Source organism: Pelodiscus sinensis, chromosome 29 (assembly GCF_049634645.1).
Source record: "Pelodiscus sinensis isolate JC-2024 chromosome 29, ASM4963464v1, whole genome shotgun sequence".
NCBI lineage: Eukaryota > Metazoa > Chordata > Testudines > Trionychidae > Pelodiscus > Pelodiscus sinensis.
In genome coordinates this window covers 12,343,433-12,358,876 of record NC_134739.1, presented here as the reverse complement: position 1 = coordinate 12,358,876, position 15,444 = coordinate 12,343,433, and the positions used below count along the sequence as shown (strand labels likewise).

The 15,444-nt window shown below is 52.4% G+C and overlaps 1 protein-coding gene and 1 non-coding gene across 2 annotated transcripts in view; one reads left to right on the top strand and one right to left on the bottom strand.

Moving 5' to 3' along the window:
* Positions 1 to 351: 351 nt before the first annotated feature.
* TRNAC-GCA (transfer RNA cysteine (anticodon GCA)) lies at positions 352 to 423 on the bottom strand. Its single transcript has one exon. It is a non-coding gene; the product is annotated as a tRNA-Cys (tRNA).
* Positions 424 to 2,830: 2,407 nt separating this feature from the next.
* Positions 2,831 to 15,444, top strand: part of LASP1 (LIM and SH3 protein 1) — a 62,795-nt gene continuing 50,181 nt past the window's right edge. Inside the window, exons 1-2 of the mRNA XM_075911465.1 lie at positions 2,831 to 2,988; positions 10,483 to 10,577. Of these exons, the coding sequence (XP_075767580.1) occupies positions 2,920 to 2,988; positions 10,483 to 10,577 (164 nt within the window). The 5' untranslated portion in view covers positions 2,831 to 2,919. The remainder of the gene's footprint in view (positions 2,989 to 10,482; positions 10,578 to 15,444) is intronic.

The following is a 15,444-nucleotide window of genomic DNA, read 5'->3' as shown; positions in this document are numbered from 1 at the left end:
CTGACTGATACACAAATTATATAAATTGCATTACTCTGGGCTTGTAAACTGCTATGGAAATTTGTGACAATAGGCATCTTATTTTCTATGATAATAAAAACTGTTCTCCTTCAATGCACTCAGAATTTTACACACACTAGGCAAATAGTGTATCTTTGAGACATACACCCTCTACTGGGCAAAAAAAGAAAGCTGAAAAGGCTTTTCTGCAGCAGTGACGCACTCGATGACGTTTAATACTTTTTGTAATGGCACCTAGAGGGTTTGTTTTTTTTCCTTTTGCCCAAAATGTGCAAAAATTATGCTTTCTTTTACATATCATTTAAGATAAAAAGTCACCAAAAATTGTGAAGGGGGCACCCGGATTTGAACCAGGGACCTCTTGATCTGCAGTCAAATGCTCTACCACTGAGCTATACCCCCGATGATGAACAGCAGCTCTCTAGGACGCTTTTTGAGAGCGATGCAACAATCTACTGGCAAAGAATGTGCTGTGTATTGTGTGTGTCAGTCATGCACTGCCAAAAGAGAGCGGCATGTGAATATTAAGTGTGTGAGCTTTTCATCGTGAGAAGGGAAGTGTGTGTGTTTGGGTGAGAAGTGTGTGTTAGATTTTTATAAAGGGATGTGTCTGGAGTGTGACTGTGTGCAGCTGCTAAGTGAGGCTTTGGTGTGAAGTGTGTTTAGGTGGGGCTGATTGTACACTGTGTGGTGTGTTGGAGTGTGCTGGGATGAGGAGTCATATGGTATGTGTGTGTCTATATCTGGAGATGTATTCATTGTGTGCGTAATGTGGGTGAGTTGTAGTGTAGGGTGTATCTGAGTGCCACTGTATGTGGAGCTGGTGTGTGTGTGTGTGTGGGGGGGGGTGATTTTGGAGGGTGTGCGTGTGTGACTATTTGGAGATGCATGTATGTGAGGGAGACTGTGAGAGGAGGTGTCCCATGTGTGAGAGTGTGTGTCTGACTGTGCCCCTACATGTGTGGTGTGTGTTTGGATGAGGAATGCGGGGACTGTAGGTGGAGATGGGGTGGTGTGTGTGATAGGTGGTGGTGTGCTTGTGTGAGGGGTATGGCGATATGCTTTGATGCATGGTGCGCGCGGGGGGTATGAGTGTGTGGTGATGTGTGTGTAAAAGGGGTGTGTCTGAGTGTGTCTGTGGGGGGGATGTGCATGAGACTGTGTGGTGCGTGCATACTGAGTGTGTGTCTGTGTGTAGTTGTAGGCTGGGGTGTGTAGATATGAGAATGGCAGTGTGGTGTGTGCATGCTGAGTGTGTGTGTGGAGCTGTGGGTTGGGGTGTGTAGATATGAGAATGGCAGTGTGGTGTGTGCATGCCAAGTGTGTGTGTGTGGAATTGTGGGTTGGGGTGTATAGATATGAGAATGGCAGTGTGGTGTGTGCATGCCGAGTGTGTGTGTGTGTATGTGGAGATGTGGTTTGGGGTGTGTATATGATGAGTGTGTCGGTGTGGGCAGTGGAGATGTGTGGGGGGAGTGTGTAGCTATGGGAATGGCGGTGTGGTGTGTGCATGCTGAATGTGTGTGTGTGTGTAGTTGTAGGCTGGGGTGTGTAGATATGAGAATGGCAGTGTGGTGTGTGCATGCCGAGTGTGTGTGTGTGGAATTGTGGGTTGGGGTGTATAGATATGAGAATGGCATTGTGGAGTGTGCATGCCGTGTGTGTGTGTGTGTGTGTGTGTGTGTGTGTGTGTGTGTGTGTGTGGAGTTGTGGGTTGGGGTGTGTATATGATGAGTGTGTCGGTGTGTGCAGTGGCGGTGTGTGGGGGGGGTGTAGCTATGGGAATGGCAGTGTGGTGTGTGCATGCTGAGTGTGTGTGTGTGTGGAGTTGTGGGTTCAGGTGTGTAGCTATGGGAATGGCAGTGTGGTGTGTGCATGCCGAGTGTGTGTGTGGAGTTGTGGGTTGGGGTGTGTATATGATGAGTGTGTCGGTGTGTGCAGTGGCGGTGTGTGTGGGGTGTGTAGCTATGGGAATGGCAGTGTGGTGTGTGCATGAGTGTGTGTGTGGAGTTGTGGGTTGGGGTGTGTGTGTGTGTGTGTGTGTGTGTGGAGTTGTGGGTTGGGGTTGGGGTGTGTATATGATGAGTGTGTCGGTGTGTGCAGTGGCGGTGTGTGTGGGGTGTGTAGCTATGGGAATGGCAGTGTGGTGTGTGCATGCTGAGTGTGTGTGTGTGTGGAGTTGTGGGTTCAGGTGTGTAGCTATGGGAATGGCAGTGTGGTGTGTGCATGCCGAGTGTGTGTGTGGAGTTGTGGGTTGGGGTGTGTATATGATGAGTGTGTCGGTGTGTGCAGTGGCGGTGTGTGTGGGGTGTGTAGCTATGGGAATGGCAGTGTGGTGTGTGCATGAGTGTGTGTGTGGAGTTGTGGGTTGGGGTGTGTGTGTGTGTGTGTGTGTGTGTGTGTGGAGTTGTGGGTTGGGGTGTGTGTGTGTGTGTGTGTGTGTGTGTGTGTGGAGTTGTGGGTTGGGGTTGGGGTGTGTATATGATGAGTGTGTCGGTGTGTGCAGTGGCGGTGTGTGTGGGGTGTGTAGCTATGGGAATGGCAGTGTGGTGTGTGCATGCTGAGTGTGTGGAGTTGTGGGTTGGGGTTGGGGTGTGTAGATATGAGAATGGCAGTGTGGTGTGTGCATGCCGAGTGCGTGTGTGTGTGTGTGTGTGTCTGCGCAGGGTGTGTGTGGATCCGCAGCACTGTGTGTGCGCGCGAACAAGCAGCCGCGTGTGCCCGCCGGCCCCCCCCTCCCCGCGCGCCCCCGCGGCCCCCCTCCAGCCGCCGCGCGCGCCCCGCCGGCCCCTCCCCCCCGCGCGCCCCCGCGGCCCCGCCCCGGGTTTATTAGGGCGCCGCGGCGGAGGCGGAGGCAGAGCCCGCTGCAGCCGCCCGGGGAGACGCGCGGAGCCGGCCATGAACCCCAACTGCGCCCGCTGCGGCAAGATCGTCTACCCCACCGAGAAGGTGAACTGCCTGGACAAGGTGAGCGGCCGGGGGGATGCTCTTGGGGGGCTGTAGGATTTTGGGGGGTCTAGGTCTTTGGGGGAGCAGGGCGTCTGGGGACTCGGGGTGGTGAACGCGGGGGATTTGGGGGAGCAGCGGGAGGGGTGCAACTTGCACCGTGCAAAGATGTTGCACTCCAGAGCGTGTTACTATTGCAACCCCCCCTTCTTATCGCCCCAGGTCCACGCCCCGTCCCCCGCCCCTGGGATGCTACCTTTCCCTTTCGCTTTAGGGCACCGGAGATTGTGCTCAACTTTCTGCCGAGTCTGTGGGTGTCTCTTAAAAAGTCAGGCTCCAGCCCTGCTCGCTGGGCTCTTCTCGGAAGAACAAGTTCAGAGTTGGATACAAAAACACCTTCCTGGCTCCTCTGTGACACTCCCCAAGGGCTGACTCCGGCCCTGGGATTTACTGAATCCGACTCTTTTCCAGGCAAACTCTTGCCAGACTGTTTGAAGGTCAGAGGAGTTAGTTTGGAAATGACACACTGAATTAAAGCAACTTTGTTCATTAGGCTCTCCTAAGAGCCGGCTTGAAAAAGCAAATGCAGGCAGCATGCAATCGCCGATTGCTGGGGTTTTGTAATGTTTTTAGTCAATTCTGAGCACCAAGGCAATTAGCGAAGGAAATCGTAGCCACTCTTCTGGGGTTTTTTCTTCTTCTTGTGTTGGGAGTGAAGCTGGGTGTCTAAACAAATAAAATGGAAAGAAACAGTTAATGTTTCCCCTTGAAGTTGAGAACCCCTCATCTGTTTTAAGTTAAAGGGGTTTTTCATTCTTGTGTTCCAACTGATATGTCTGGACTGCACCAGATTTACATCTCTTATCTATAGATTCTGGCATGGCTCTCCTCTCCACGGTATCTGAATACTTTGTTTTTTAGTTACAAAATCAACAGTGGTGCTGTAGCACCTTAGAGATTAACCCCCCAAAATTATATAGATAATATCATGAGCTTCTGTGTGCACAACCCATGTCTTCAGATGACAAATATAGAGCAAGATTTCAAAATGCTCCAACATAATCCTGGCCTATAGCACAGGATTCCTTATTTATTGCTCCTAGTGCCTCTAGGACTTTGAAAGAATGAAATGCAATATTTCTCAGGGTTTTTTTAAATAAGCAAAATTCAAGTTTAAAATCTTACTGTCTGGCAACCAGCAATAGAGACTTTTGTTCCTTTGCAGGCTACATGATGGTGGGTACAGACTAGGGTAGCACTTAATAAGGAAAATTGACTGAACTAATGTCTTTCTCCCCCCCCCCCCCCCCCAGCCAGTCAGCCAGCCAGCCACAAGCTCTGCCCTTATTTTTTCTTCCAGCCTTCAAAGTGAGAAAAATAGCAAAGATCAGAGAAAGTAAATCTATTCCCTCTAATGCCTTCCTCAGGAAAGAGGTTTCTGCTATGGTGTAGAATTATTTCCTTTTTCAGGAATGATCTTTCAGCACTGAGAGAATTAACCTGCCTTGACAAAATATGTGGATACTGATAAAGAAGCGTTAGTTTTATATAGACTTTATTTTGTTTTGGAAAGACCTGATTGCAATACAGACTTGTGGTGATGGGTTCTGTGTGTATCAGCCTAGGGCTGGCAAGCTGGGTAAATCTTGAATACTGGCATCTGTTTGTCACTGCCCCAGAAAAGTCTTCCATCAGTCCTCCTTGTGGCTAAGCTTCCCTGTGCTTTTCTCCACCCTCTTTTCCACCCACCACATCCCGGCCAGGGTCCTGGGATGACCAGTTTAGGCAGGAAGGAGAGAGCTGACTTCTCGCTACAGCATTCCTGAGTCACAATGGACCCTGTTGCTCACATTTTTAACACATGATGTTGCAGTTGGCCGATTTCATGAATCATTCTTTTTCAAGCTGAACTAAATAACTTCCCTGTCCCAAACCCCCTTCCTTCCCATTGTGTTGGGTCTTAATTGGGTTGTGACCACATCTTCTTCTAGACTTAAAGATCCAGTGCAAGAATAGTTGTGATCCCTGCTGGAGTTGTAGCTACAAGGCAAGAAGGAATTTTTTTTTTATTCCTTCTGCTGTGCAGCCTGCATCCATGGGTGCAGGTTTGGCTCAGTGGATGCTGTTTTCCTCTGAGCTGGCAGTTGCAAATTCCCAAGCCTGCCCAACGAATGCTGACCTTCATGTAGGGTGTTCTAGCAGGATCTATGCTGATCTTTTTAATGCTGCCTCTCTGTGTTTGGCTTGATGTAAGCTGAAATCTGCAACAAACATCAACCGCTCACTTCTATTCTTTTCCCCACCCCCTCGTTCATGGACTCCTATCAGCTCTCCAGATATAGTGTCGGGTGAGGTGGCTGCAACTTCCGTTGTGGGAACGATCTGTCCTGTGCCACTCGTAAGGGGAGCAAGTGTGGCATGGTCTAGCAGTTGTGGCTGCCGTCGCTAAGTTAATAAACCCACCAAAAAACTGGCGTCGGGTGACTTCATGGTTCTGACTTTTTTTTTTTTTGCTTTCATTCAAATGGATTTAAACAGCTGACCCAGAACCTGCTTGCACACTCAGTGACGATTGTTTCAAACCGTCTGCGGTGGGGTGTGTGGTCTCTGCAGTAGTCTCACAGGGACATACTAATGCTTTATTGCAGCTTTAGTAAGGGCTAATGATGCTAGTGGTGGTGCTATATACTCAGCTGTGCTTAGGGGAGCTATATAGCCGCTTGCCCTTGTCAGGGCTGCCAATGCGGGGGGGGGGCAAAGAGGATAGTTGCCCTCAGACGCAGCAGTTTTCAAAAAGGCCTGGGTCTCTGGGTCCTTTGAGTTGCTGATGGAGCCCCATGGGCCACAGTCCGGGTGGTGCTGGCTGACCTCAGTCCCCGCCCCTTTCTGTGGTCCCTGGAGCCCAGCCGCTCCCCGTCCTGCATAGGGCCTGTCAACAACACCACCAGCATAGTTCCCGCTAAGGTGCCCGTGCCTGCATGGCCGTGCACAACAAATTCTTCCCCCACCCACCTCCTCTGGAGAGTCGCCCACAGCAGGCGGCTGCTCTGGAGGGCAGGGCTGGCTGAGGCAAGGTGGTGAGGGAGCCACTGGGGTGGGAGGCCAGGACCTGCCATGGCCATGTAGCTGGGGCCGCCATGTGGCGGGGGCCAGCAACGGGACCTGCAGCATGACAGAGGGTGTCTACTCTGGCGGCTAGGAATGGGACATGCCACCTGGCTGGGAGGCTGCAGGTCTGCTCCGGGGAACGTGTGTTAATAAATTGGGTGCCATGGTGACCCACCTCCAGACCAGCCCATGTGACCTCCATATTGGTGCACAAGCCAAAACTCAGTCCGCTCATGGTTGGAAAATCTTAGAGGGAACACTGATCCCCAGCCTGGCTAACTGACTTGAGTGGATGCTTCTTCTCAAGGCGTGTTCTAGGGCAGGCAAGCAGAACTGCTTGGTTCCCCAACAGTCTACGAACTAGCAAATTGCAGTAGTCCTCCTGAGGATCCAGGCACAACCTGCTTGGGATGCAGCTGGCTGTGTCGTGGCGCGCGCTGTATCATGCAGCTACAGCCAGAATCTGCTCTGCCATGATGACCAAGGGGGTTGGAGGATGTCACGGGAATACAGCTGCTTTTGTGGGACTCCTCTCCTGTTCAGCTAGCTGGCAAGGGGTCGCTTTGCTGAGAACCTAGCGATATCTGCCTGGCATAGGTGACCCATGCGGTGCTGCTGTCTCCACCCACTTTCCATGCTAGCGTAAGCTCTTTGGGTTGTTTAAGACCACCCAGATGCCTCCTCCTGCAGTGGGGTATTGTAGCAGTGCCCATGGCAAACAGCACTAGGTTGCAATCGGTTTGAGGTGACAGTGGCTGGGGAAACACCCCAAATGCAGCTATAGAAAAGCTGGGTACCTACCGCTGATGCGTGCTGTGCCAGGCTGCCTCTTGGCTGGGTGATAGCACCAGCCAGGAGGGAGTTCAACAGCCAGAAGGGATGGAGAAGGCTGAGCATTCCTCGGAGAGGAGGATCAGTTTATCTGCCAGCTTGGCTCCAAAGATTTGTGGCATGATCTCCAAGGTATTTATGATCCCCCGCTAGCCTGGTAGTGGAGTGCCTTGCAAGCCTGAGGCTAGGCCTAGCAACAGCTCTGGGAAAGTAGGCCTGTTTTTCCTTCCCTCCTCCCCCCACGGTATGGGTGGGGAACAGAAGCACAAAGATAAGGCTAGAGGCGGGGTTGGGGAATCTCCGGCACGGGCTGGATGCAGCCCCTGGCTTGCCTGGATCTGGCCCCCAAGGCTCAGGTCCCAGTCAGTACTGGGGAGCCTGTGCTGGTGCTCCAGCCCCCCTGCTGCTCCCCCATGGGGCTGAAGCCCACAGTCTACTAGGCTGAGGCCCCCCCCAGGCTCTGGTGTGAGACCCTCTCCACCTTCTCCTTCTCAGTTGGGGGCCATGTCACTTGTGTGTGGCCCCAGACTGATCGGTGTGTGTGTTCGTGTTCTTCTTCTGTGGTTCAGTGGTCCCTGACCCAAAAAGTTCCCCATTCCTGGGCTAGAGCCTTAAAGGTATGCACATAGGTATGGGGGTGGTGGTGGTAAAAGTACCTAAATATCCTTAACTCTGCCCTTCAGCCATTTGTCCAAGGACACACAGGGAGCCTGGTGGCAGGGAATTACACCTAGTTGTCCAAGCCTTGCATCTTGACCACTACATCATCTATGCTCTTGGGGTTTGTTTTTTAAGGATGGAGGAAAACGTGTCCGGGGTGTGGGAAGACCAAGGTTTTAGCTGAATCAAGGCTAACCATGGCCAAGGGCAAGGAGCCAAAGTCAAGAGGGATAAACCTGACCGGCTGCTAAAGAAAGCCCCCTTCCACTTGGTGGTGAAAACTTGTGGGGGAATTATGATATGGATATGCATGGGGACAGGGCCGGATTATGGCATGGGCTAGCTGGGCACCAACCTATGGGGGGGGGGGAACAACCTAATGGCAGCTATAAGGGGCACTGTGTGCCCCTTACAGCTGCCATCATGCGCCCAGCTCCCAGTGGCCACCCTGCAGTGGCCGCCTGGGGTGGGGGCCATGTTAACCCCCACGGTGCCGGCCAGCAGCGCCCTTACCCATGCGGCCACGGGACTCTGCATGGCTAAGCTCAGCCCGACCCGGGCGGCCCTGGGTTGCGCACCAGCGGCGGGGGCCGGACACATGCGTCCTGCTGCCGCCAGCCCCGCGCACCCTCCCCCACGCGCCGGGCGGGAGCGGGGCCGTGCATGCGCCCCCCCCCCAACTTGGGGCACAATTAAACTGTCTGCCCGGGGCGCTGGAATGGCTCGGTCCAGCCCTGCGTGGGGAAAGGACAAAGAGGTTGCTCTAGGTAACTGAAGTGAGGCCGCTACCCTCTGCTCCTGCTGAGTCATCCTCGCTCTTTTGCTGGGCTGCAGCTGTGTTGATACACCAGGGTGTGGTGTCCACAGGCAGGTAACGCTGCCTCCGTCCTGGTCTGCACATGGTTCCTCTCGAAAACACTTCACCTGTTGTGCTGGACCAGCGGGGCTTGGGGGGAGTTCAGAAGCTTAATGCTAGCACCCCAGCAGAGCAGCAAATTCAGCAGCTGTCCATGCTGAGCTTGCAGATTTTTATCTGGCGTTGGGAGTTGAGCTATGTAGATTAGCAGTGACTTGTAGCATAGGGTTGTTTCTTAAAGATTCTTGCATGATGGGCTGTCGAAATTGTTGGATCTCTCTCAAACATGTTACTCCACTAGGTTTTCAAGTGTCTCCCCTTTAGCCCCCTGTGTGGGGAGCGGGGGGGGAGGAGGGTGATCTGACCCTGGAATGAAGCTTGTGCTAGCCTGGGTGGGGTTAGCTCTGGGGTGGCTTTTAACTTCCTGCCCTACCTGCAAAGTCTCTGGGCAGCTCCCCTTCGGGTGACCAGCACGCTGAGCACTTGTGGCTGTTTCTAGGAGCCCCGCTGGGTGGCGGGGCCGCAGGCGTTGGTTTCAAGGTTACCATAGGAGGGGGGGGGGGTCTGGATTGTTTCTGGACTGGTGCTAGAACTTTGTCAGGACTCGTCAACCTCCCTGAGCTGTAACAAGTGTAAATATTTCTTTCTAATCCATCTTAAGTAGTGAACTGGCTATATGTTTAACCGGTTAACCAGTTAAATGGGAGGGCAAGGGGGGGCTGTCCACGTTGGGCCCGGCCCAGAAGGTACCAGGCCCTGGGGGATTGGAGCAGACTCCTGCCCCTGGCGAGAGGGGCCTGTTCTAGCCTGTCACTGGCTAACTATAATGCCTCACCCAGTTAAGTCTCACCCTGATTAACCATTAACCTGGCTACTTCTAAGCAGCATCTTTGAGCCTTGAAGGCAGGGTAGGCCAGTCACCTGTACTGCTGGCCTGTTAGACGTGTGAGTCATGCACCGGATTTCAGCCTCCATTTAAGTGCCGGACTGTGCATTTGGTGCCCATAAGGGAGCATCTGGCGCTGGGGCTGTCACTCGGCTCTGAGCAGGGGGAGACGAAAGCCTCTGGCAGGAGCAGGAGGATGGGGCAGCCTTTGTATTGCCCCACTTCTTATGGGCCCCTCCCTGAGATGTTTCCCTCCGGGATTTCAGCCTAGCTAAATGATGCCTTGTCGGGCAGACGAGCCATTCCGCTACTGCCTCTCTTCTCTGTGGCATGGCGGTAGGACTGATTTTTCTGGCAGGGCCAGTCACACTCGGCTAGCAGGAGAGGAGAGAAAACAACTAACTGCAGCTGTGCCGTAGGGTGGGAGGAGGAGGAGAGTGGAGCTGATCCAAGATGCCCCCCCAAGGGGGTGAGGATTTCCCTGCTAGGTTTCAAGTCGCTCTGCCTCTCTCCAGCCATATCAGCTCAGGCAAAACTGCTGCAAGGAGGCCAAGCATGCCTGGAGCCCTTTGGGTTGCTGAGTTTATCTTATCGCTGCTTTTCTGTTCTAGACGTTCTTCCCCATCTGTTCCCTCCCTCACTTGCCTGGTTTCAGCCTGGCTCCATCTGCCATTCATGCTTCCCCCCCCCCCCCCTCTGTTTTCTATTTCCTCACGGTCTTTCTCCCCTCCCATAGATGTCTTCTCCCTCTTGTGTCTGGTCAGCAAACTCCCTCCCAATAACCACCCCCTCTTGGCACGAAATTAAGCCTGGCCCTAATTGAAACCATTGTTCACGCTGTCGGTAAATTGCAGCCTCTTGCTTTTGTCTCCTGTGTGTGTATTGTCAACTCTGTTGTGGGGGACTGTTTCAAATGCCTCGCCCGCTTTCTCCCCGTCCTGTCTATGTGTAATGGACTCCAGGTTTGCTCAGGTCCTAGGCTGGTAGGAACACTTTCATCTAATCTCGTCCTTGGCATGTTCCTTGGAAGGATCCTGTGTTGACTGCAGGCGTTTCTGAAAAAGCACTCAAAGCTGCTGCTTTGAGGAATGGCCTTTCTGAGGACAGGAATCTTGGGCTGTTAGAATTGCAATTCTTCCCACGGCTAACTGTGTCCTTGTTTGTCTGTTTGCAGTTCTGGCATAAAGCATGTTTCCACTGCGAGATATGCAAGATGACCCTAAACATGAAAAACTACAAGGGCTATGAGAAGAAGCCGTATTGCAATGCGTAAGTCTCTGCTCCTCATTCTAAAAAGTGCCATGCTGGAAATGTCATTCGGGCTGTGTTGGATCTGCAAAACTTTGCAGGGCTTGGTTTCTGGCTCCCTTGAACTTTGCTTTGGCACTTCCTGACTGCCAGGAGGTTCGAGCTGATGCCCGGGGATGCAGGAGACCTTCTTGGCAAAGGTCTCTTGATTCTGGAATTTGCTTCCCCCCGTTTTTTGCTCTTACAGAACTTGGGTGCACCAAAAACTATTCTTGACTGCTCCCGTTCTGCTCTTATTTGAGGGGTAGAGACCAGTCACCTCTCAGTGGTAAGCTGACATCGTCTTGAATTGTGTAGCTTTGACAAGTTAGTTATCTTCTGTTCCATAGTGGAGCACTCTTCAGACAGGAAAGCAAACATCCACTCTGACTTAAAGACTAATTCCGGGTCCCTGGACAGGGTGGCTGTACTTTGGGGAAATGTCTGAATCCTCACCACATGGATGCATTGTGGTGATCGGTGTGGATTTTGCCTTAAGTCAGGGGTCTCCAACCTCTTTAAGCACAAGATCGCTTTTTGAATTGAAGTGCAATCCAAGATCTATCTCAAACCCAAATACCCTGGCCCCACCTCCTTTGTGCCTCTTTTCTGAAGCCCCGCCCCTGCTCACTCCAGCCTCCCTCCCCATCCTCTCTCATTTTCACCACACAGGGGCAGTGGGTTGGTGTAGGCTCTGGTCGTGGATTAAAGGATTTGGAGTGCGAGAGGGGCGCTGAGCTTAGGGCAGGCAGTCAGTGTGCTGGAGGACGTTCTAGGTGCAAGCTCTGGGAGGGTGTTTGGATGCAGGGGTGTTCAGGGCTAGGGCAGAAGCTTGGGGTACAGGAGTGGGTTCATGACTGGGGTAGGGTTTCAGGATGTGGGTTCCAACTGGGTGGTGGGGCATTGGAGCTAAGGCAGGCTCATCCCTGCCCTGGTCCTGCACCACTCCCAAAAGCAGCCAGCAAACTCCCTCCATCCCAAGCCCTGTTGCCCCCCCCCCTGCTCTGTGGAGATAGAGGGGGCACCTTGACATCAGTGCTTCTCTTTGCCTTGCCCTGCACGAGGGGGCGGGGGGCAGCTCTAAGGGCAGGAGATGTGCAGCAGTAGGGGGAGGGGCAGTTGAAGTGTCTGCACTTGGACCTCTGACAGGGGATCCTGACTGGTTTGGCCAAGAGGCTGTCAAGATCGACCAGTAGATCCCGATCGACTGGCTGGTGACCGCTGCCTTAAGTAGTTTCTGCAAAATCTCTTCAGGGAGGATGTCTTGAGCATTGAGTCCGTGCTCAGCCTAGGGAAAGGGGCAGGGAAGAATTCTGTATGCAAAGAAGAAAACTGGCCCAATGATTGGGTGCTAGTGAGGTCTTGAGAGATCCAGTTTCAATTCCCTGCACTGCCATATGTTTCCTGACTTGCTAAAGGCCACTTAATTTGCCCACGTGTAAAATGAAGAGGAAAATAGCACTTCCCTATTGAGCAAGGACGTTGCAGTCACAAATACACCCTTTTGGTGCTTAAACCCTGCAGTAATGGGACTGAAATGACCAGGGAGAGATGGGGGGCAGGGAGGCTAGAAAGGAGTGAGCAGAGGGACTGGAAAGCAGAGCACAGCTCTGACCACGGGTACTTTGACAGGAAAGGCTTGAAATGAGTCTCTTCTCCCGCCAGGGCTTTTGTCGAATGCCCAACACGGCCCCAGGCTTGCATTCTGAGTTGTTCTCGCCCTCTTGCTGCTGTCCAAAGGGACTTTCCAGTCCTCGTCCTGTGTCCATTCAACTTAATTCAGTCGCTAGAGAGGGTTGCCCCTTCCTCCTGAGCCGCCTCATTTGGAGTCCTCGGCATAATGCAACCCTAGCAAGCGCTAACACTGGGTCCCTGGTGAATCTTCTTTTAGCTGACCAGTGATAAGCTTTTGGAGCCAAACCAAGGGAAGCCTTTTGCGGAAGCCCTATTTCCAGTTGTACTGTAAACCCCTCTTCCTGTTCATAATCCTCAGTCTCCCTTAGTCATGGGTTCCCCCCCCCCCCCCCAAAAAAAATCCTCAGCGTCAGACACACACGTAAAACTGATCGTTGTGGTTTCTCTGTGCAAGCTGAGATGTGCAAAAGCTAAATGAATCGAGAGGAATCTGGCTGTTTGCCCACTTCTGGGGTTACGTGGCCGGATCCTGCACCCTTGGGGGAGCCATCGTGCTCCCCCTGAATTCACAAGTAGGAATTGGACTGTCAGTTTGACATGGGGTGTCTTGCTAATGACTGTAAAGCAGCTTGTATCAAGGGATTTTTTTTATAGCTGCTTTTCATACACCAAGTAATTCTTTCTAAGAGCTGTTAAGCTAAAGCTATTTAGCATTTGGATGGCATGTTCCATTTACAAAATACTTTAATCCCGACACCCACTTTATTCCAAGAATGGTTTCCCCCTCCAGAGCTCTAAAATGGGGCTAGGGCAGAACTGGGAGAAAACCAGCCTTGTTACACCAGTGTAAGGCCACTCCTGTTGCTCTAAAGAAGGGCTCCCCTGTCGACAACCCTGTGGCCTATAGCAATAGGGGTAGAACGGTGACCACAGGCTGGATTGAGACTGGCTGTTTAGTGCCATCAAATCGGGGTCCTGCAGGCTCTTGCCTTGAATTTGTCACCTTGGTGACCAGCCGCCTGCGAGGTGGGGACTTTGATAGTTAAGCTGGGTGAACAAGTTGTCCCTGGCATGCAGGACAGGATGCGGGCCCAGCCATAGGACAGGCCAGCTGGATCTCAGCCCTGAGACATCCCAAACCTCTTGTCGTGGCTTGCAACCCTCTTGCAGTTGGGCTGCAAGATTGGGGCTCACCCCTCCACCGTGCTCCTCCCCCTGCTCTAGCCTCATCCTTCCCCCCCCCCCTCCCCTTCTTCCCTCCCACCCTGCCAGGCTAGAGTGCCATACCAGCTTCCTGCTGTGCAGGGAGGCCTGGCAAGGTGGATCTGGCTTGCAGGGACAGAAAGCAGCTCCATGTGCTGCTGCTCCCCTTCCCTCCGCTGGGGGGGAATGGGAGTGGAGGAATCCGCTTGCTTGAAGGCTTTTCCCACTGCTCCCATTGGTCAGAATTGCAGCCAATGGGAGCAGCAGTGGGCAGTGCCTGAGAGCAGCGGGGGTGTCAGAACCAGGTAAGGGCCCCCCATCCCCTCACACTGTTTCTGCACCCTCCCTCCTGCCCGGACCTTGTACCCCCACCTGCACCTCACCTCCTGCCCAGATTTGTTACCCCCACCCCCTTCTGCACCCATTTCATCATCACAGGTGGTTGGCTGGTGGTCCCCAGAAAGGTCTGCATGGAATTGCTCTACTCTGCACTAGTTAGGCCTCAGCTGGAGTACTGTGTCCAGTTCTGGGCGCCACATTTCAAGAAAGATGTGGAGAAATTGGAAAGGGTACAGAGAAGAGCGACAATTATTAATGGCCTAGAGAACATGACCTATGAAGCCAGGCTTCATGAACTGGGCTTGTTTAGTTTAGAAAAAAGAAGATTAAGGGGGGACATGATAGCGGTTTTCAAATATCTAAAAGGGTGTCCCAAGGAGGAAGGAGAATTTGTTCCTCTTGGTTTCTGAGGACAGGACAAGGAGTAATGAGCTTAAAGTGCAGCAGGGGAGGTTTAGATTGGACATTAGGAAAAAATTCCTGTCAGGGTGGTCAAATATTGGAATAAATTGCCAAGGGAGGTGGTGGAATCTCCCTCTCTGGAGATATTTAAGAACAGGTTGGATAGACATCTGTCAGGGATGGTGTAGACGGAGCTTGGTCCTGCCTTGAGGGCGGGGGGCTGGACTCGATGACCTCTCGAGGTCCCTTCCAGTCCTATGATTCTATGAGTGGGGTAGGCCGTGGGCCAAAGCGTTTGAGAGCCCCTGTCTTATCTCTGTCCTGACAAGCCAGTTCTAATGGCAGCAGAGGTACGTCTACACTGCACGGCTATTTCGGGATACTGGAGGCTTCCCGAAATAGCTCCCTCGCGTCTTAACAAGCCTGTCCATTATTTACACTTTTTTTTCCCCAAAACAACAGCCACGCTGTTCTGGCATCCCTGTAACCTTCATTCCACAGGGGTTAAGGGATGTCTCAGAATAGCCCATCGTTTTGAAATTTGGCGCTGTGTAGACGTGCCAAACTGCAAAATGTGCAATTGGTGTTTCTTACTTGGTGTTTAGGATGCTGTGGAGATGCACCCCAAAGCTCTTTGAGGTGTCCATGGCTAAACTCTAGTAGATAAGGACGTTCTATTCAAGGGTTGTGCTTGCTGTCAGTCTCCAATAAGCAACCTCTCTCCCCTTTTTTCCCCCTTCCCCCTGGTCTTTGCTGGGTCTCTTGTGGTCAAGAACCCTTTAGTGGTTACAAGAGGGAAGTGGGTAGGACGGCCCGATGACTGAGTGGTGTGAGTGCCGCACAGAAGTGTTGGGCGCATTGCATGCTGCAAAAATACAAGATACAGGATCCGCTCTTTTTTTTTTTTTTTTTCTTCTAAAAACAAAGACCTCAAAGCAATGAATAGCTCCTTCCTTTGCATCCAAGACCTAATAGTCTCCACTTCTAGAGCTGAGCCCTCCCCAGCCCTTCGGGTCTTGAGGCCTAATGTGCGATCGCATTACTGCTGATTTCATGGGCTCTCTCTTCTTAATGCAGTGCTGCTCCTAGGAGGCAGGGTCCTGGCTTTACAAGCGGTAGCTGAGCCGCTCCGAGGAGGGTCAGCTTTCTGGGCTATGTCTACGCAGCAGTGTTATTCCGAAATAACAAAGTCCGCGTCAACTGCTCGTTCGCATAATGTCGAGCTGGAGGACTTATTCCAACTCCTGTAACTTTGCTTGTATGAGGAGTA